The 21,155-nt window shown below is 42.1% G+C and overlaps 1 protein-coding gene across 1 annotated transcript; it reads right to left on the bottom strand.

The window, feature by feature from the left end:
• Positions 1-863: 863 nt before the first annotated feature.
• Positions 864-18,812, bottom strand: ISOC1 (isochorismatase domain containing 1). Its single transcript, XM_032851973.1, has 5 exons — positions 18,453-18,812; positions 9,103-9,222; positions 8,790-8,993; positions 7,035-7,151; positions 864-2,014 (listed from the first exon to the last, which is right to left on the bottom strand). The coding sequence occupies exons 1-5, from the start codon at positions 18,753-18,755 to the stop codon at positions 1,868-1,870; spliced, it is 891 nt and encodes a 296-aa protein (XP_032707864.1). The 5' UTR covers positions 18,756-18,812; the 3' UTR covers positions 864-1,867.
• Positions 18,813-21,155: the final 2,343 nt, after the last annotated feature.

Genomic DNA, 21,155 nt, shown 5'->3' with positions numbered 1-21,155 from the left:
TTCTGCTTTCAAAGAGCTGACAATCTAGTGGGAAAGAGGGATTTCAGCCCAGTGATACTCATTTCAGGCTTCTAATCTATAAAACTATAATATATTAAGTTTCTGTGGTATCGAGCCACTAAATCTGCGCTAATTTCTTATGGGAGTAATAGGAAGCTAACTTGGGGGTCAGGGAATTGGTTTCAGCTCTGACAAACTTCACTGCAGTGGTATTTCATGAGAAACAAAGGGTGTGGATGCAGGGGAAGGAAACAGGTGTTCTTTCTGATATGCTTGCTACTCAAAATGTGGTCCATTCTGAGCAGCCCTGGTGCAGAGAGCCTTTTAGAAATGCAAAATGTCAGGCCCTCCTGCACAGCTACTAAACCAGATTCAGTGTTTTAATGAGAGCCCCAGGTGAATGACATTCATATTAAAGTTTGAGGAGCAGTAGGTTTGAAGTTCTTCAAAACTATTTCAAAACTTTGATTTAAAATTTCTTTTTTGATACCCAAATTGCCTAGGGGGAAAGAATACTCAACCACACCCACAAGATTGCTGGCTGCAGTTTGTTACCGGTGACAAAAGAAATCAGCATTTCTACTGCTCTTAAATAATGACAAGGCCCTTCAGGAAAATCCATTTGCCCCACCTGCAAAGAATTTTCCTTTGAAAATTCCCTTTGGTTGATAGATTATTGAATGTCAAAAGTTTTACACTTTGAAAAAAATATTAGAATTCCTGGCATAGTACTCACAGAGCCATGTTGTGGAGGACAAAATAATTTCATTCGAATAATACATTTTCTTTAATTACTTTAATATAAAAGACAGCAGTGTTTCATATTTCACATGATATAAAAAAAAAGTTTTAAAACCCTCTAATAAGTTTTTAATGAAAATAAATTTATTGAAGGGTAGCAATGACTACAAAATTAATACTACCAAATCATGACTCAAGCCTTTGCCTTAACTGTAATATTTGGAGGGTAGGTAGAGAAAATACCAAACAAGAATACGGACGTTTGAAAACCCTATTTTATCCAACCTGTGACTCTTCGCTAAAGCTGGTGCATATCGGAAGACATATTCAACATTGTAGTAAACACATGCGGCCAAAGTAAAGAAATCTAAAACAGTTCTCCCCTGATTTTGTAACATTGCAAACCATTCTGTTTAAAAAATTAAAAGAATGGCCCAATGAGTATTTTAAGGAAAAGATACAGCTAAAAAAAAAAAAAGAGAACATTAACAGAAAATGAGTGATAGTGACTAGAATAAGAAAATTAGCATCATCAAGAAAGATACATAATTATTCAATATATATTTGTTTGGTTAGATCAATGCTACTTACTCAAGTAACCTGACTGCATTGTGAAAGAAAGGGGTACCATGATCCATAGGTCTGTTTGAAATTCTCACCTAATAATCCTATTTCAATCTATCTGTAAAGTAAAAGCATGGAGTCTGGGCTACAACAGACATCTTAATAATACTATGAAAGTCAAACCATTATTGGTACATTTTTTTAATTTACAGTGCACAATTTGAAAAAATGTCACAAGAGTATTCACATTAAAAAAATAATGACCAGTGGACACAATATACACAAAACAGGCACCTTCATTATAATTATTTTAATAAATAAAAGCACATTAACCCAAAAAAGAAAAGAAGAAGAAGAAGAAGGTAGGCAGCACCTGAAGCCTTTGACATTTGTAACTAAATGTTGGTACCCAAATGGTCTAAGTGGTTATGTTTGACTAAGAGGAGCAAAAAAGGAGCCAAGTTTTGACTTTAACATTTTAATTCTAGTAGAGACAAGAGCTTGTCCAGGCTTACAGTCCTGTCACCTGATGGTGAGCAGCATACCAGACCTTCAAATGTCCTTATACTTTGGAAAGCAGGCCTGACTCTGGAGCACTCGCCTTAATTAAATTCTGAATTTCCTTGAATTTTGGATGGTCTTTATCTGCCACCAGCTGTAGCAGAACAGCTTCACTTGTAGTCACTATGATCCCAGTTCGAGCAAGACGCTTAAAAAAAATAAAATAAAATAAAGGCAAATCAAGAAATGAGCACAACAAGGAACACTGTATTAAACAGCAAAAGCTATGGCGGGATACAATAATTAGTGTCCTCTATTAAAGCGATGGTCCTTAGCCAGACCATCCACTTAAGTGATGGAGACAGATTTCCAACTAGTCACACCACAAACTGATTACAATTATTCTCAGTAATAGTAATGTGGACTAGAAACAAGGAAAAGAAAATATGTAGCTAATGTTATGACTTATATGTGCCAGTCACAGAAAGGACATCAAGACTATGAGGGTAAAACAATGACTTTTAATTTCTTTCTTTCTTTCTTTCTTTTTAAGATTTTATTTATTTATTTGACAGACAGAGATTACAAGTAGGCAGAGAGGCAGGCAGAGAGAGAAAGGAGGAAGCAGGCTCCCCGCTGAGCAGAGAGCCCGATGCGGGGCTCGATCCCAGGACCCTGGGATCCTGACCTGAGCCGAAGGCAGAGGCTTTAACCCACTGAGCCACCCAGGCGCCCCGACTTTTAATTTCTTTTTTCTGTCTCCAAACATATGACATACAGCAATGTGTGTCCTTCCCATAAGTCAGAAAGAACTGGTTGTAGGAGAGCCTCATGCAATTTGTAAGAATGTGCCCCTGTGGCACCTGGGTGGTTCAGTCTTTAAGTGTCTGCCTTTGGCTTAGGTCATGATCCTGGAGTCCTGGGATCAAGCCCCACATCAGGCTCCCTGCTCCGCCGGAAGCCTGCTTCCCCCTCTTCCACTCCCCTGCTTGTATTCCCTCTCTCACTGTCTCTAACAAATAAATAAATGAAATCTTGGAAAAAAAAAAAAAAAGAGTGTGCCCCTGGGCTGATAACAGACCCACCAGCACTGCCACCACCATAAACTTCAGAATCATGAAACAAGAGCATAAAATTTAAAGTTTCGCTGACAGATCAAAGAATGTTGTTGCCAAACTGCCCCAGTGACATCATAATAAAGAAGCAAGGACAGAAGTCTCAAGGAGGGAAGAAGGGAGAGAGGAGGGCAAAGAAGACAAAATTGAGAATAAGCAGGAGAGGGGTAGAGAAGGGAATGAGAGAGAATTCTAGAGTTAGAGTTGTCTTCTCTGGCCATCTCTATTATCAGAAACCATAGGGAAAAACCTGGCCAACTGCTGTCCCTCGAACCCTCTGCTGTAAGAACCAAGGAGAGAGGCAGAGACATAATTCCCAGGCAGGTCAGGGGAAAAGACCCAGGTCAGTGACTCTTCATGAAGGAGGAGTCAGAACAAGAACCAGGACATCCTCCAGGAGCAAGGTGAAGCCTTGCAGATGTGCAGGCCTAACCTTCCCACTGGCAGAGTAAACCCCTCCTTTTTGTCCCCAAGGACGCAGAAGGGAGAAGCTCAGCCCACTTCTCAGAAAGCCAGTGTGGACCTCAGCAGTCTGTGTGGAAAAGCATGCAGGGCAGCTGACCAGCAGGCTTGAGGAAAGAAAAAACAGCAGAATTACATAGGAAAGAGGGAGAAAAAACCAAGTGTGCTAGTACCCTGTATGGTGGGGACAAATACCCAAAAGTGAGTTTTTTGAAGACTTCTGGAAACTAAAGTCCTCCTCCTTTTAGTCCACTTTTGACTATCCTATCAAAACCCTTAGACATCTCCGGGACTGTGTGCTTCCCTCCCAGAGAAGAGCAGGGGACAACTGTAAGACTAGAGCAGCTCCTGCCCTGACCAGCTGGCAGCCCGGCCTGGCCTTCCTCAAGGCTCGCAGTTTAATGAAGGGACTCTCAAGGATCCACTCTGAATCTTAATCACACACTTGCAGAGTCTGTGAACACGCCTGAGGCATGCAGAAGTGCCAAAGAAGTCAGTTCTCACTCAAATTTCTAGTTCCTCCATGAGGCAGAAGGACAGAGAACTGCTCCCAGGTCTACGGAAGAAAGCAGATAACCCCTGAAAACACCAGCTTTCCCTAGGGCTCTGCTGACCACAATCTGCTGGACTGACGGCAAGTCAACAGTCCCTGGTGAGAGTCAGGTCACCGTGGCAGAGGTGGGCTGGGATGCTCGAGGCACAGAAACACATCTTAGTCAACTGACGCCAACCATGGCTTCAAGACGGAGATATGGCCAAGGCTGACTGGATTTAAAAAAAAAAAAAAAAAAAAAAAAATCAAGCCCCCCCTCCCCCGCAAAAAAATCAAGCAAAGAACCTACGTAAGCAGAAGGCGTGGCTCAGCAACATGCAAAGTTTTCAGAACCGACTCCTGGACCTTCCCATGGTGCCTGCCAACCCCAAACTGAGTGCCTGAGCAGAGAGAAAAGCGGAGCTTCTGCAGACACAGGCAGGTCTGGGCACACCCACAGGCACTATAACGACACCTCCAGTCCTTCTCCCAAACTCTCTTTCTTTCCCGGCTGAAAATGAGGCAAAAACTTCAAACCACACCTCTTTAATGCACACAGGTATAGGGCTCCATCGGCTTCCAAAGTTCATCCCCTACACTTACAAAACAAGTCCAGCAAGGTCGAAGCAAAAGTTACTCTGACCCACAAACCACAAAATTCAAGGGCACAAAGCCATGAGACCTTCAGAGAGGGCAAAGGGGGGGTGCTAAACCCAGTAAATTTCCAATCAACATGAACCCCCCCACCCCCACCATAAGTCCAAGGGTATCAAGTTCCAGAGAGGGTTTCATTCTATTTTATTCTGCATTTACTCTACAATTATTAGTTGAAAGAAACAATGCCTGACAAACGGTTGATGCTCAAAATATTCTGTTGAAGACAGCACATGCCACACACCCAGGCCCCGAAGTTTCAGTAACAGTATCTATAAATCTTTTTAATATAATGATCTCAACAGGCAATGTGGATAGTCTCAGGAATTCCTGTGAGGAGCTGTGTTCTAAAGGAACAGGGAAGGCGAGCTGGCCGGATTGCTCTTTAACTTTCAAAGTCCTACAGTAAAAGAAATAAAACTAACACTTCTCCCAATAATCTAGGTACAAACTACAACACCTCCACCAAAAATTAAGACTAAGAGAAAAATCTGCAGTGTGGCACGCCTCCCCCATCGCGATCTGACCTGATTCTTTCTTTTCACTTTGCAACCTCTGTGCTTGAACCCACGTGATGATGGTTGCTCTGTCTCACCCAAAGCCACCAGAGAACCACACTCCCTCCTTCCTGCTGGGTCTGAGAAGCTGACCTACTGCTTCTACATTTCGGGTTAAGACTAACCGCATGGATACAACAACAAATAATAACCACAAGACAAATAAATGCAGCAGCTAATATTTGAGTGTTTACTTCATCGGACGCTACACTAAGTGCTGTCAACACCTTACCTCACTAACCCACACCAAATCCCCCAGTGGGGTGGCTTTTTACTATATCCGCTTCCCTGGTAAGAAATCTGAGGCAGTGGGGCTCCTGGGTAGCTCAGTCATTAAGTGTCTGCCTTCAGCTCAGGTCATGATCCCAGAGTCCTCAGTGAGCTCCCTGCTCAGCAGGGAGTCTGCTTCTTCCTCTCCCACTCCCCCTACTTGTGTTCCCTCTCTTACTGTCTTCTCTCTGTCAAATAAAATCTTAAAAAAAAAAAAGAAAGAAAGAAAAAACTGAGGCACGTGTACTAGATAACCTGTCCCTGGACACACATTTACAAAACGCCAGGCCCTGCATTCAAACCCGTAATATCCCTCCAGTGTTCAGACTCCTAATCACTGAGAAGAGACGACTTCCCAAAGAGTGTCTGATGGTAAAGAGGTTCACCATGTTTGTATCCCCAGTGTTAGGAGGAGACAGAGGTGCCAAAAATCATAATTTTCTGTAATAAATGCCATAATAAAGACATGTCTCAAAAACTTATTTGAGTGGAGGACAAAAGTCCTTGCAATTTCTTTATAAGCAAGATTGTTATTTTTGGATGTTTTTAGTTTTCCACTTCCGTGGAAACACTTCAAGTTCTGGCCCTCAGCCTTCCTAGAGAAGGGATGGCCAACCAGGGCCTTAAAGAAGCTGCTGCTGCCACCTCCCCACTTGCTTTTGCATCGGCCCTCTGCACAGACTTTTCTTCTTTCTTGCCTATACTCTCTCATTTGCCCTACCTCAACACCCCTGGGAACACTCCTGGCAGAAGCAATGACTTTGCAACCCAACACAGAAAGTGGTTCATAGGCCAGCTTGGGCCTGAACACTGGAGGATCTCAACAACGACGAAAAAATCTGTATTTCCCATTCTCAATAAAAATCATCAGTTAAAGAATATGCCAAGTCAATCCACATGGACATGACTCTAAAATTATTACAGAACTAGAATTAAATGCAAGAGAGAGAACAATCTACAATATGGAGTGAGTGTTTCAAAGGATTATATGGTAGTTTGCTTTTCAACAGTTTTGGAAGAGAAAATGCTTACAAAAGAGTACTGTTAAGCAACACTGACAAAATAGCTCTGATTCCCTGACTATGGTCCACCCTGATCTTCTGGGGCAGACAGCCAAGAAATACTATGTGTGAGTGGTGTCCAGAAGCAGTGATACACCTCCCATTGCCCAGAAACTCAAGATGGAGGAAACCCAACAGAGGCTGAACCAGGCTTAGGCTGGCCATGCCCCTAGGGTTGGGCATGGCCAGCCTAAGCCTGGTTCAGCCTCTGTTAGTTAAACTAGGTGGGCTGTTTCTGATTTGCAAATCTCTCAGTGATGCAGATTAAGCTTACTAGAAGGCTTCTTACAAGTTCATACATCAAACCATAGCAAAGTCATGAGAAAAGATGTATGAGAGCTTCTGGTATCACTAGAAATCTAGATCTGAGGAGATGGAAGCTATAAAACAAGATTTAGTGGCAAGACCTCAAAGGTCGGTCAGCACACCACCAAGACTCCGGAAGTCAGTGAATCTGAAGTTGTCAAAAGACACGCAAATTGAAGATGCCAATTTTTCATTGCTATGAAGTATTCATGATTCTTCAAATTAATCGGGAAAAATTGGTAAATTACTTATTTTCAAGCAGGACAATTACCTCAAGAGCAAACATCCGGTCCATCATGCTTCTCGATGAGGTGGCATCAGCAACAATATGAACCTCAATACCTCGGCCCACTAGTTCCAGAGCTGTCTGCTGGATGCACACATGAGTCTAGGAGGGACATTAAAAATCCTCCGTAATAATGCGGGCACACATTTTACAAACATGTGACAACATGATAAAGCAGAAAAAAGCACTACAGTTCTCATGACCTTGCCCTCCATCTGGCTTTGCCTCTAACTTGCTAGGTCATCTTGAAAATAAACATCTCAGGCTTTAGTCTTTGGTTTCCTCACTGTAAACTCAGAAACTGGATTCCATCAAGCTTCCTCACACTAGGATCCTTGAGCATATACTTGGAGCTCCGTGACAATTTTTTCAAAAGGATTTTCATCTGTCATCTGGATGACCTTCCTAAGGCTGACTACTACCACTCCGTTTTGATGCTGCTCGTGGTTGGGTTTATTTCTGAACTCACTCTGAGTGCCCAACACAAAGAATGAGTCAGCAGTACTGTACACGGAGAAACAAGTAGAAAAACTAAGTTGGTACGAGGTACCCAGTAGTAAAGGTAGGCCAAGTTAAAAATAACAAGTGACAAAGGCAAAAAATATCCAGTATACAGCACAAGCAGACGTATCATACAGATCCCGTCTTTGTAGGTACTAACTTGTAACAATTCATTAGCAGACAATACAGAGCAAAACCATGCCCGAAAAAGAGCTCTGTTATATAAGCAATGAAAGCACATTTCAATAATACCAGGATGCCAAACTTATGTGCACGTGACGAGTGAACTTTGGAGAATTATCAACTGGCATGCCATTAAAATTCGCACTGGAGGACTGTTCAAAGATGATTTTGATTAGGCATGAAGTATAATAATGACGAATGAGCAAAAAAATAGTGCCCAAGTCAGCAAAAGTATTTGGCATGACATATTTATATCAATAGGCTTCCTCTGTATTATCATTATTAAAGTCAAAATACAAAAATATTTAATGCACACCTAAAACTAAGGCTGCATCCTTGTACTCTTAAAACCTACAGTATAAAACCTACTATCATAGGTATATTAAATTTATACTATTTGGATTTCACTGTATTTATCATTTTTTTCCATAATTTTAAAATTTAATTCAATAACTGTTTAAATGCTATGAATAAATACATATATTCTGTATATACAAATGCCAAAAAACCAGATCAAACAAAAAATCATTTTAATCCACATAAAGAATCTTGGGTATTTTTTTCCTTCAAAAAGGTATGTAAGTGATTCAAGTGGGAAGGACAAGGAACTACATGACTTCTGAGGTTTTTCTAGAGCAAAAATATGACCAAGGTGAAATCCTATAACACATAAATAAAAATAATGCCTCTGAATGTAGGCTGATCGATTCTTGTGCCTCTGTTTTAACTACTACTTTTGGGGCACTGTGTTTTTCTGCTGTGATATGCATCCCTTAACCAGCTATCTGCTCCAAGCAAGCTGCACAGCATGAGTGTTTTAGTTTCCTCATCTGTAATAGGGGGAGACCCAAAATACTTCATTGACTCAGAAAGTCACTGGGAGTGTTGAATGACTGAAGAGTTACAGATCACTGCCATGCAAAGAGTCAACACTCATTGAAGGGTGGTGGATGTTTCTCATCATTACTATCACCTACCACCTAGCCTACACATAAAATTGCACTGCAGTTTTTCTACAAATGACATTGTACCCCAAACATAACAAAACGCACTTACTTCTACTCCAAATAATACAACACTCCTGACTCCAGGAATCTCGGCTAATGCTGCTTCTACTTCTGGTATTACCATTGAAAACCTGGTCTTTGGAAGGACCAGTTTTACACCTGTTAGGTCAATTTCTTGAACGGTGCTTCCAAGACCTTTAGGGTACTGTTCTGTTACAATAACTGGAATTCCTAACATTCGGGCCCCTTGTAACTAGAAAAAACAAAAAGAAAACAAGGATAATTAGCAATTTATGTATTTTGTAACTATATAAATGTATACCATGCTTCAGGGAGTTGGAAAAATAAACAAGCAAACATACCAATCTTTGTCCCACGCTAATAATATCCCCAAAATATTTGATGGCTGGTCTAAATCGCTCCTGCATATCACAGCAGAAAAACACAGTGCTTGAAGGTGTAAGATTTCCCAGGGTGGTGAGCTGAGGAAAGAAGAAAAAAGAATGATTTAGCACTCGTTATACAACGACATTTATTTTCAGTGGAGGTCAATAAAGGAGAAAAGTGTTCCTACTGTTTGACCTAGTAAGTCAATTTCTACAACTATTATCCAAAGGAAGTGATCTGAATTATTGAAAAAAAAAATTATCCACAAAGATGTTGACTGAATTGTTTTTAATAATGAAAATCAGAAAAAAACCAAGAACCAACAATACAGAAAAGATTTCACAAAGTTTAACACACTCCCATGAGAAAAAAGTTTTTAGAGAACTAAAATAATATATGCAAATAAGTTTTTAAAAAATATTTGAACCATCTATGAAGAAATGCTCATGATCTAATATTAATTTTAAAAAGAGAGCACAGGGACGCCTGGGTGCTCAGTTGTTAAGTGTCTGACTTTGGTTCATGTCATGATCCCAGGGTCCTAGGATTGAGCCCCACATTGGGCTCCTTGTTTGGCGGGAAGCCTGCTTCTTTCTCTCCCTCTCCAGATGCTTGTGTTCCCTCTCTCTCTGTCTCTCTCTCTGTGTCAAATAAATGAATAAAATCTTTTAAAAACAAATAAATAAACAAAAAGAGAGCACTGAAGTTCAGCAGTATTTCAATCATGTAAAAATATAAATAGAATGTAGAAGCAAATACATGTAAATATTAACAAGTAGTTACACAGTTATGGGTGTCAGTCATATTTTTTTCTTTATACCTTTCTTACCTTCTCCAAATGCTATTTAAAAACACTTCCCAAACGTTATTTAAAAGTACACATTGCTTTTACTGTTAGAAAAAAAAAATGTTATGATGGTAAACAACTTAAGTTTGATGATGGCATTGCTTCTAAGTACAAAAAGTAACCCTGAAAATAAACTGTAGCAGAGACTATGGAACATAAAACTAAAAAATCAGAACAAATTCAGAACTGCTGCTGTCATCAAGACAGAAATATTAAGATGCTGTTCTCAGGAATAACTTCTCAGAGTTAAAAAAAAGAAATGCAATGAAATAATGCCAAGCACATCACCACTGTTCAATGGACAGACATAAATTGGACACCTGCATTCATCAACAAATTCATCATCATCAGGAAATTAATGAATTAAGGTTAAAAACAGGTATTAGATTACCCAGCTTGACGTTAATTGCCATAGTTGGTCTACAGTAACAACGTGGGCCCAGGAGGAGTCTACAAAAAAGTGGAAAGCCGCTGATCAATGTTAAGAATTTCATGTCACTCATGCATTCTTCAAGGTCCACGATGCTGTTCTTCCTGCCTTCTCAAATTTCAGAAAGCACTGCAGAGGAAGCAGTCTGGTCCTGAATGAACCCATGCCCCTCCTCTTACTAGCCAGCCCTTAGATCTCCCCTCAATTTTCCCATTTTGCCCAAAAACCACCCATGGATGATGTCTGTTAATAATTTTCCAGAGAAAACCCTGTGTCCCAATTACATGATGGTGGCTTCCCCACCAGCCTGGCCCTACACACTCCCAGGAAACAGTTACTACAGGAAGTAGGTGCATCATTAAAAGGAATCTCTTGTCCTGCCAGTGAGTCTGTACTTCCTTATCTGTGCGCTGGTCTGAGGAACTCTCACCCATTTCCCTCTACAGACCAAATTCCCGGCAGAATGGGAGTGCTGTCTGTAATGCTAACACTATGTAAAAGGTTTCCCTACTTTGCCAATAAAGGATGATCAAAATAAATATTCAAGCATCCTAAATTACATATTCTATCTTTAACTGTTCGCTCCCTTAAATTTTTAATGCAAGTATCATTTTCCAAAGCAGGGAGCGTGACATAGATATATAAGTACCCAGGACACAATTTTTGAAACCAATCACTATTTATGAATACATATTTTAAATTCTCTGTAAAAATTAAATTTTGGATCAAAGGGCTCAAAGTCTAAGTGGATCCCTAGACACCCACAAAGTGTTTAGGGCACAGGACAGAATGCAGTTTACCTGCAACTGGTCTGTTTCAAATTACAGCAATGCAACTCAGTCATTCTCGTCATTCCACGGCAGCGAAAGAAGCAAGCAAGCAAAATAAACCAAACTAAGTGTGCCAGATGGCCAAACACTATCATACTCAGAGCTCGTGGCCGCTCTATCTCTAGCTCGCAGATCTCACCTCAGATAATGGACGAACTCTGTACACATTCCCAAAAAGTTTAGTCCTCCTGGCCCTAAACTCACAGAAGGTTATGAACAGCAAATCGGAAAGTAAGCGGCTAGAGACAGGCAAACTGGTATCAGCAAGAAATGATAGGTGACAGAAAAAAAATTCAAAGTACACTAAAAGCAGATCAAAACTCAACTAGTTCCACATCTAGACTTCTAGTGGAAGAGTATTTTTATAATAACATAAATTGGGACATCATTTTAGCACACTCAACTAAGAAAATGTTAAATTATATAATACTTCAGGGCTATGATATTAAAATGGCCAAATGTATTGGGATACATAAAGGAATAAAGCCTTACCTATCCAGAAACCCTAAATATTCAGAGTTGTGGTCTCCTGGTGTTTCTATTCCTACCTCCTTTCAGCTGTGAGGTCTTCTATTCTGGGCAGGGGGCCACATCAGATATATGTCATAGTGGACACAGACTGAGGATGTCAAAAAATGCAGCCACAAAATCCTCACCACCTTGAAAAACCCTTCTAGTATAGGAACTCATCTATTAACCTTCAGCAAACAGAGAAACGACAGAGATAATGTGACAAGGCATGTTCTTGTGCAGAGATGACTGGCTATAATTTAGTGAATCAAAAATGCCCAGACAGCCTCCTCTCAGTAAGTCAGAGTTTAACTCCTAATATCCCTCTTGGATGTGGACTGCATGAAATGACTTGCTTCCTCAAAGTAGAATATAGAGGAGGCAACAGGGTGACTATTTACAATGGAAAAAATCTGCAGACACTGCCTCAGCCAGGTGATCAAAACTGAGAGAATCAGTCTTGCCACATTGCTAGTATATAGACTTGAAAGAACGTGATAAGAACTACCTTCACCATCTGCCTCTCAAAATCCCACAGCCCCATTTGAAGTGTGTGAAAAACATCAGATAAACCAAACTGAGATACATTCTACCAAAATATCTGACCAGTACTCTGCAAAACTGTCAATGTCATCAAAAACTATACAATACAGACAAAACAAGTCTGAAAACCCAAAGGAGCCTAGGGAGACATGACAATGAAACATAATTAGTATCCAGGAATGGACTATGGAAGAGAAAAATGGCATTCGGGAAAAACTAGTGAAATGTGAATAAAGTGCAGAACTCAAGAGATTCGAATGTACCAGTGCTGGTTCCTTGGCTGTGACAAGCATTGTGCCCAGCAATGTAAGACGAGAGTCAGGGGGGAATACTAGGTACAAGTATCCAGGAACTCTCCAGGCTTTCTCTGCAACTATGCTCTAACACTGTGCTAAAACTAAAAGCTTATTTAAAAACAACAACAACAAAACAACAACAACAACAAAGAGGTATCCCTACGCTATGGTAGTTGGGAAAAAAAAATTGCTACTTTTGATAAGCCAGAAAGACGGCTTTGAGGCTACAATAAAAAGGAGAAAAAGCAAAACAAAACTTCCCTGAGAAACTCTAACCATGTCCCACCAATCCATCCCCCAAATTCACATGAATTCAATAAGTTGTTATTCAATTACACACTGACTCTAAAACCCAGACTTCTTAACTTGACTCATGAATTTCTCTTAAAGCAAAACCTTGTAGATAACTAAAAATGCTGCTCAGACATACACTGCAACTGCAAGATAGCAAATTAAAAGTACACTGGGTCAAATGCTGTCACAAGTTAAAACACAGCAATTACAAATCATTGCATATTCAAGAACCATGAAAAAAATCACATATAAAAATGTGTGTGTGCGAACATACACACCTTCATTTATCTATATATCTGCAAACATCTCTATACATGCATACACATAGATAACACATATCTCAATAAACATATTCAAATACAAAAAACCGGTCAGAACCTGTAGCACCCTTCAGAGATCAATTGCAAGTATAAATTTTTGTCCATTTTCTTAAGAAGTGTCACAGCTGGAATCTGACCAGATTTAACAGTTAAAAGACTTTTCATCCCCAAGTCCCATTATTACATTATTATATTATCACGACAGTATATCCCCCTCTTCATTACCACCTGTGTTCTGACCATTTTCTAACAGCAGCTGTCCATCTGCAAGGAACCTGTCCTTCCTCGGTTAAGTGCCCCTGGTTACTCAGGACAGGCACATACACGGAGGCTGGCCTTGCTCAGTGATGCTCTCTCTATGCCCCAGTTCTGTGTTTCCACAAAACCAATTCACGTTGAGTGTTTTATGTTGAATTGTGTCCCCCAAAATTCATATGTTGAATTCCTAACCTCCAGGACCTTAGAAAGTGACCTTATTTGGAAATAGAATCATTGAAAAATAATTAGTCAAGATGAGGTCACACTGGAGCAGGGTGAGGGCCGACACCAACATGACTAGCATCCTTATAAAAAGAGGCAATCTGGACAGAGAAGGCCTTGGGAACATGAAGGCAGTGATGAAGGTGATGGGTCTATACATCAAGCAATGCCAAAGATGGCCAGAAAACCAAGAGCCCAGGAAAGAAGCATGGAACACATTCTCCCTCACAGTCCTTAGGAGTCGACCCTGAATGTTAGCCTCCAGAATGCGCGGAAGTAGGCTTCTGTTGTATAAGCCACTCAGTGTGTGGTACTTTGTTTTAACAGCCTTCTAGTGAGAACTACTACTGTGTGTCTTTAGGAATTATTAAAGTTTGGAATTGTAAATGGGATGTGTTCAAAACCGAGGCAGTCTATGAGAGTCACAAGATAGGCATGATATACTTGGGAGAGAGTCCAGAAGGGACGGTTGGGTATCAGAATTTCCACTCAGAAATGTTTGCAAGGAAATGTGATTACCACAGCTACAGCAAGGCCTTGCTCCCCCGGGGTAGCAGAGCTGTGGGCAATAGAATCTGAGACCAAATCTCAATTTCCCTAAATTCAATTACATGAAATCAGACAAATCATTTACATTTTCAAACAGCAGTGTCTTAATCTATAACAAGGCAACAAAACAGTATCTACCTCAGAGGGCTACTTCAAGTATTAAATGGGCTTCATATAATCAAACAATAAATTCATAGTCCCTACTCTCAAACACTGCTTGTTTACAGGTAGCCTCCACTAAGGGGAAAAAAGTATGCAATGCTTGGGGCAGTAATACAAAATGTTAAATTTTTTTTTAAAGTGACACACACAACACATTCTATCTCTCTCTCTCTCTCCCATCAAACCAATGGGGGAGAGACAAACCACATCCCTCGCATTCCAGCTGTTTCCTCTCAGTGCCCTGACACTATTCACCTCCCAGAGATCTGTCCTGCCTGCTTCTCTATTCTGTTTCTGAGCATTACTATCTATCTGCTCCTCCTACATGCTCCCACAGTAAAGGTTTCATAATCAAAAATCACCACCTTCAAACTAGCAAGCCCAAGGGAAAACAGATTCCTTTCCTTCATCTTCCCAAACCAGGTCTTCTCTCCCTTCCCACCATGAACTCTGGGGTCTCTTCTGGCTAATAAATGCCATGCCCTCTGTTAAAAATAATAATAGAATATTAATAGTAGTAATAAACCTCTACGAAAGTGAAGGTGCTCTGGAGCCAAATATCTTCCCAATTAACCAACTCAGGAAAGGTCAAAATAACCTTCCCAGGGAAGCCCTTATCTCCCACCCACACAAAGCTGCCAGACCTTTCCCTCCTAAATACAAAGGGAAAATGGCCTCACTGGCATCCTCCTCGTCATGTCCACTTCTTCCTCTCTTCTGTTTGGGCTCTGCCTTCCATGGTGACAAGCTGGAAAATACATTGGAGGTGGTAGGATATCAAATGTACAGGAGTCTCCAGGGTTGAATGTTTCCATTAGTAAAAACTTGGAAAATACCTTAGGAAAAATTAAAACTTGAAAGTTATAAAAATGACCTAAATTCCCACTGTTCAATCCTCTCATTTACATTTCTTCCTTTGTGTCTCAAAATGCCTCGGACTTCAAGCATTCTGACCAAGCAGAAAACACATAAACCATGCTTGAAACATGAGCTGTCTTCAGCTACCTGAGCTGTCAGCAGACACTCGGTCCCTGTGAGATCATTTCAGACAAGAAGACACTCAGAAGTCCAATATTCACAATGGGGGTCTCAAAGATCAGTCCCCACAGAACCACTAACCCACTACAGGTGCACACAATATGGCACAGGCAACCACTCAGTGTTACAAGGTCATGGCAGCAGCAGTCAGAACAAGAGTGAAAGCAAAGCCACTCCCCTATGTAAATTAAGAATATATTCTAGAATATAAGTATGTGAGCCAGGGCCCTAGAGGCTCTAAGGTCCAGTTCAAGCAAATAACAAGTTACATTATTTAAGCAGAGGACTACATATGGCCAAACTTGTGCTCTCTGTCCCTGCTGCTGGGAGAAAGGGACCATCAGGCCCCAGGAGCATGGCCTCACTGAAGGGCCATCCTGAGTCTTCTTAAGTGACAGGCACTGATTTCAAAGAACAATGAACACCAGCAAAACAAATGACATTACAAACTCAAGTTTGTGGCCTGTTCTCTATTCTGCCTGATATTTTCATTAAGCATGAGAAGAGAAGATGAATGCTATGGTCAGCTACCAGGGAGGGCCTTCACAAGCTTTGATGGCTACACCATTATCAGAGAACCTTGGGCAATTTCTTCCATTTTCTGCTATTTTGCAAAATGAGAGGTTATCAGGTGAGGAACAAGAATGGGGTCTTATCCATGTTTGAATTCACGGCGCCAGGCACTTAAAGCTGCCACTCAAATGTTTGTGTGATGAACCCTATGGTCTCATTTAGCTATATAAATATCCATGTCTGTAGGATTACACAGCTAGGTTCCAAAAACATGTAATAAATTGTTCATGGAAAGAACTATCTTCCCTTTCACTTCTAAGTATATACACACTAAGTACACATATGTCTATATTAGAGACCTATACTCATATACATATAAATAGGTATCAGAATAGCTTTATGGGTATATATAGAATGTATGTAGCCTTCCACATTTATTTTATAGCTGGAGGAGGCAACGGGCCGAAGAAGTCAACGTATTATTACTAAAAGGAGACAGCATAAAGAAAAATACTGTTAAAAACTTTAAAATATTTAAGGTATTATGTAACAGACTTTTAAGAATTCTTGGGCTATTTAATGAGATATAAATAATATCTTTAAAAAATTGAACAGAGTTGTGTTATTATAATTATTATTTTAAACATCACCACCAAAAAAATGTTATCTCCTATACCAAGCAAAATATTTCAAAAGCCACAAGTTACCTGAATTATAAAATGGCTTTTGAGAATGTACAGGACATTTCAGATATACACATATACATTACTAATTTCCAGCACGTTTCATTAAAAATCAGTTGGCAGACATGGGCCTTGAATTTTTCAAAATAAATAAGTCTTATCTTGTGGGGAAGGGGAATAGACTTAGAGATGTGGAGTGGGGGAGGGGTCACTAGTTTGGCTTAGCCCACCCTCCCTCCCAACCACTACAGAAAATGCATCACAAAGAAGTCTGCATCTTCAGGTCAGCTGCAGACCTCCTCAGTTAGAACTTGGATTCTGGCCTTTATTAATGGATTTGTCAAAGGTGCATCCAACTTCTTGGGTATTTTGGCAACAATAACCTAAATACAAGAACAAGGAAGACTGCAGAAAGGTGTCAACCACGAAAACTCTTGAAGACATAAAAATGGGGGGCGGGGGTGGGGGGAGTTGTAGTAAACACCTTCCAACCACCATTTTCACAATTCTCTGTATGGACAACAGGGCAAATTCTGGGGTATCAGAGATCATCACTTTAGAATCCCCACAGGGCTAAACGGTGGAACCTCACAGCCTTTGTCCTTTGAACACAGGAAATTTATCCAGGTAAAAGTATCTGCTTTGGAAGCTTCTTGCAGGGGTGCTGGGGCTGGCATGGGTGCTGTGGTGATAAGAAACAAAACCAATTCTGCAGCTACTGACTACAGCTGGGCGGAAGAAAAATCTAGAGAATAATCTTAAGAATATGACAAGTTAAAAAAAAAGAGAGAGAATATGACACTTGAATATTAAAACGCCTTCTAAGCCTGATTCCCACATTTCAATTTGGTCTTCCAAAAAAATGGCTTATCAGTTTCTCAACAACAAAAGAAATTGTTGATAGTGTAGCACCTAAAATATATCTTTCGTTCTCTCTTTCCAAAAATAAAAATCCTCCAGTGAATCCTCTGAGCGTAAAAAGAACAAGAGACAGGCCCACATAGTTATTAGTGCATGATTAAAAAAAAAAAAAAAATATATATATATATATACATATATATATATGTATATACATATATATATATATATTTAAAAGCTATAAAATAATCCTCAGGCGCAATAACTTTCTCGCAGCACCATCGGGAAATCCTGGTGGAGGGAAAGTTGGGGAATTAACAAGGTATTACAGTCCTGGCGTCAAATGACTTTTTGAACGTAGGCGACGCATATATAATCAAGAGATCCAGTAACCGGTTACCAGGATGAGGCTACGCAAATGGTTATTTCACTTAAGGTTAACGGAGGCTTAAGCTCCAGGAACTACAAACTGGAGAGAGGAGCGGGGAAAGGCCTGACTCCTAAAGTTTGTGTTTCCGCAAGTGGTAAGCACAACTCCGGGTAACAAACCCTAAGGCCAATTACCCCCATCAACTCTTCACCCCCATTCGGCAGCACTCCCACAGAAAACCCAGCGAGTACCGCACAGCCCTTCGGTTACGCAGGCGGCTGGACTTGCTCCTCGCACACAAAGCGGATGCGGCCGGTCGAGGACCACACACGTGGGGGCGTTCTCGCGTGCCCAGACGCGATGGGAGGCCCACGCCCCCGCTTCGGGCGAGGACAGCTGGTGACCGTCACCTTCGGACTGGCCCATTCTCTGAGCCGTCCCCGAGGACTGAGCTCGCGGCGCAGCCCTCCCCAGCCAGCCAGGCGCGCAGGGCCCGGCGCCAGGGCGGCGCGGGGCACCTGAGGAGCGCGGCGGGGGCGGGGACAGAGACGCGCGGGGACCGGCAACAGCGGCAGGGCGCGCGGCCCTCCCGCGGGACCCACCTGGATCTGAAGCGGCACGAGGCGGACCTTGCAGCGCTCGCTCACCGCGAAGCCCTTGGGCAGGTCCACGTACTGGCCCCACTCCTCGGCGAAGAGCTGCACCACGAATTTGCGGTGCATGTCGATCTGGTCGCCGTACAGGCTGAGGAACTTCTGGATGAGCAGCTCGTAGCCCGCGCCGTGCGGCACGGACGAGGGCCGCGCGAAGACCGAGAAGCAGAAGAGCACTGGGACCGTGCCCGACGGCGCCCCCGCGCCGCCGCTGTTGGGGAGCGCCGGGACAGCCAGCTCCGCAGCCGCCATGTTCCCCCCAGCGTCTGCCAGCTCCGAGGCCAGCAAGGCGCAAACAGGGCCTGCCGCCGCGGCCCCGCCTCCCCGCGCCGCCCTCCTGCTCGGGAAGGCGAAGGGGCGGGCCCTGGCGGCCGCCACTCGCGCGCCCTCCCCCGCCCCGCAGAGGGCGGACCGCGGCAGAGAACCGGGCGGTGGGGCCGGAGTGTGTGCCAGCCAGCGCCTGCGCCCGCCGCCGGGACCGCCCCCTCCAACCTGGACTTGGCTAGGCGGCCACTTTGCGCGTCTAGTACGCAGGGGAGGCGTGTGGCCCCCAATTCCCCCGCGCTCCGCCCACCTTCGAACAAGCGCTGTTCGCGGGGAGTTACGTTCTGCTTGGGGACCGAGGGCTGCCCAGCTTTATCTGCCAGGACGCGTTACCTGTTGGCCCTGTGCAGAGGCAGGGTGGCAGCAGTAATGTCAAAACCAATAGGTCAGACTGGTACAGACCCTAAGAAGAGCAGCAGAATTTAATGTTTCCTTAGAAGGGTCATCCGAGGCTCAGGACTTCATATTTTTTCAGTCCCATGGGACACAATATCTCTAGTAATGAGTTTGAGGTCTTGGCCTCCCTTTATCTCATCCCAATTTCAGGGAAAATTTGGATTGGGAATTGCAAAAGATAAGGAGGTTTATGAGCAAAGTCTTGAGGAAAATCGGGACTTTATATTCAAACTGAGCATTTCTGTTTTTAAGCGAGTAAGAGGGATCACCTTCAAATAAAGTAATCTCCTGCCTTATGAACATTGTAAAGCACTATATAAAATTAACGGGAATTAGAGAAACATACGCTATGAAACAAGTTTCCCAAACATCAGGTCCTGGGTCAAGACAGGCTCATGAGTCCAAACACATTTGAGAAACTGGGGAGTTCCTCTTTTAGGGATGTACGAACTTTTAAGTCAGGGTTTCTCAGCTGTCATTATTGACATTTGGAAAGCAGACTACTTTTTCATGGGTGGGTTGGGGGGGGTGCTATCTTGTGTATTTGTAGGATGTTTAGCAGCACCCCTGGCCTCTATCCGGTAGATACCAATAGTACAGGCTCCTCCCTAGTCTTTACAATCAAAAATGTTTCCAGACATTGCCAAACATCCCCAGGGGGCAAATTTGCTCCCAGTTGAGAACCACTGCTTTCATGTAATGCTAAGACCTCCATTTGGTCTTTATTGCTCACTTGTACCCAAACTACTAAAAATAGTCTGTTTTCTGGTTTCTTTTCAAACTCTGAGACATTCCATTAAAAACTCTTATTGTCTGAACCCATCAGACCCAAAATGATATTTTTGCATCTATCACTCCACTGCAAGTTCTTCCATATGTGGATGTGAAAATCTATGCTAATAGAAGTGACAATTGCAAAGCTCCACTGATGCTCCAGAATAAATAAGTAAATAAATAAGGACAAGATAATTGACAGTTAAAAGCTAAGTGTGAAAGCTCTAGAAGCCTTTTTGGTAGCGTTGAAAGAGGCTCTCAGTTCTGCAGTAGGAAGACAGGGAATGCTGAGGACCAAGACTAGGACTTCATGTTAAGAGTAGCAGAGTTCCAAAGAAGGTTAAACTCTTAAACAGTGCATATTTTCTATGCCAAGGCCAGAGCCCTGGTTGGAAATGGGACCCTGACACAAGAGTTGGGGTCGATGATGTCCCAAATCATGAGTCCTCAGATTCCTTAATGACACATTCCTCCATTTTTTTTTTTTTTTTAGGACAATGCAGAGGCTTTTCCTCAGTAAGACATGAACTCCCCCAGGATTTTCCCCCCACTTTTTCTCCTGGTACCTAGGCCCCTAACATAGCCTTAAGTAACACCAAAACCAGACCACAGATGTACTCAGCCTTGTTAAGAAAGGAAAGGGACTATATTCCAAGCAACAGTAGAATCCAGAGGAAGAGCTGAGAGATTATGTGTGTCACTGGCTTATGAGGGTGTATGACCAAAGATGCAGAGCAAAACTTTACCAGTTAAGAAACACTCTACCAACGACAGATTTTAACACCCTGGTAAAGCTTTGGAGGGATAGACAAAACTGTGCATCTAAGGTAGCTCCTGCATGGGCCATACATTAACATTCTCATGTTATTCCCTCTGTCATACTCTGGAGAGACATAAACTGGCTGGACATCCTGCAGAATTCACATTTGTCCACTATATTGATAACATCATGCTCATTGGACAAGATGAACAAAAAGTAACTATTTGTGGAAGGCCTTGGTAAAACACATAAACTCCAGGAGGCAGAGAAACTTAAGTTTTAAGGGCCCAAGACAGCAAAATTTTAGTGTCCAGTACCCTAGCACATGCCAAGATAGCAAACATCCCCTTAAGTACAAGACACATTGCTGCTTCTTGCACTTGCACTTCCCACCATGA

Source organism: Lontra canadensis, unplaced genomic scaffold (assembly GCF_010015895.1).
Source record: "Lontra canadensis isolate GAN:19392208 unplaced genomic scaffold, GSC_riverotter_1.0 scaffold5, whole genome shotgun sequence".
Lineage (NCBI taxonomy): Eukaryota > Metazoa > Chordata > Mammalia > Carnivora > Mustelidae > Lontra > Lontra canadensis.
The sequence above is the reverse complement of the archived record's forward strand: the minus strand, read 5'-3'. Positions and strand labels throughout refer to the sequence as shown.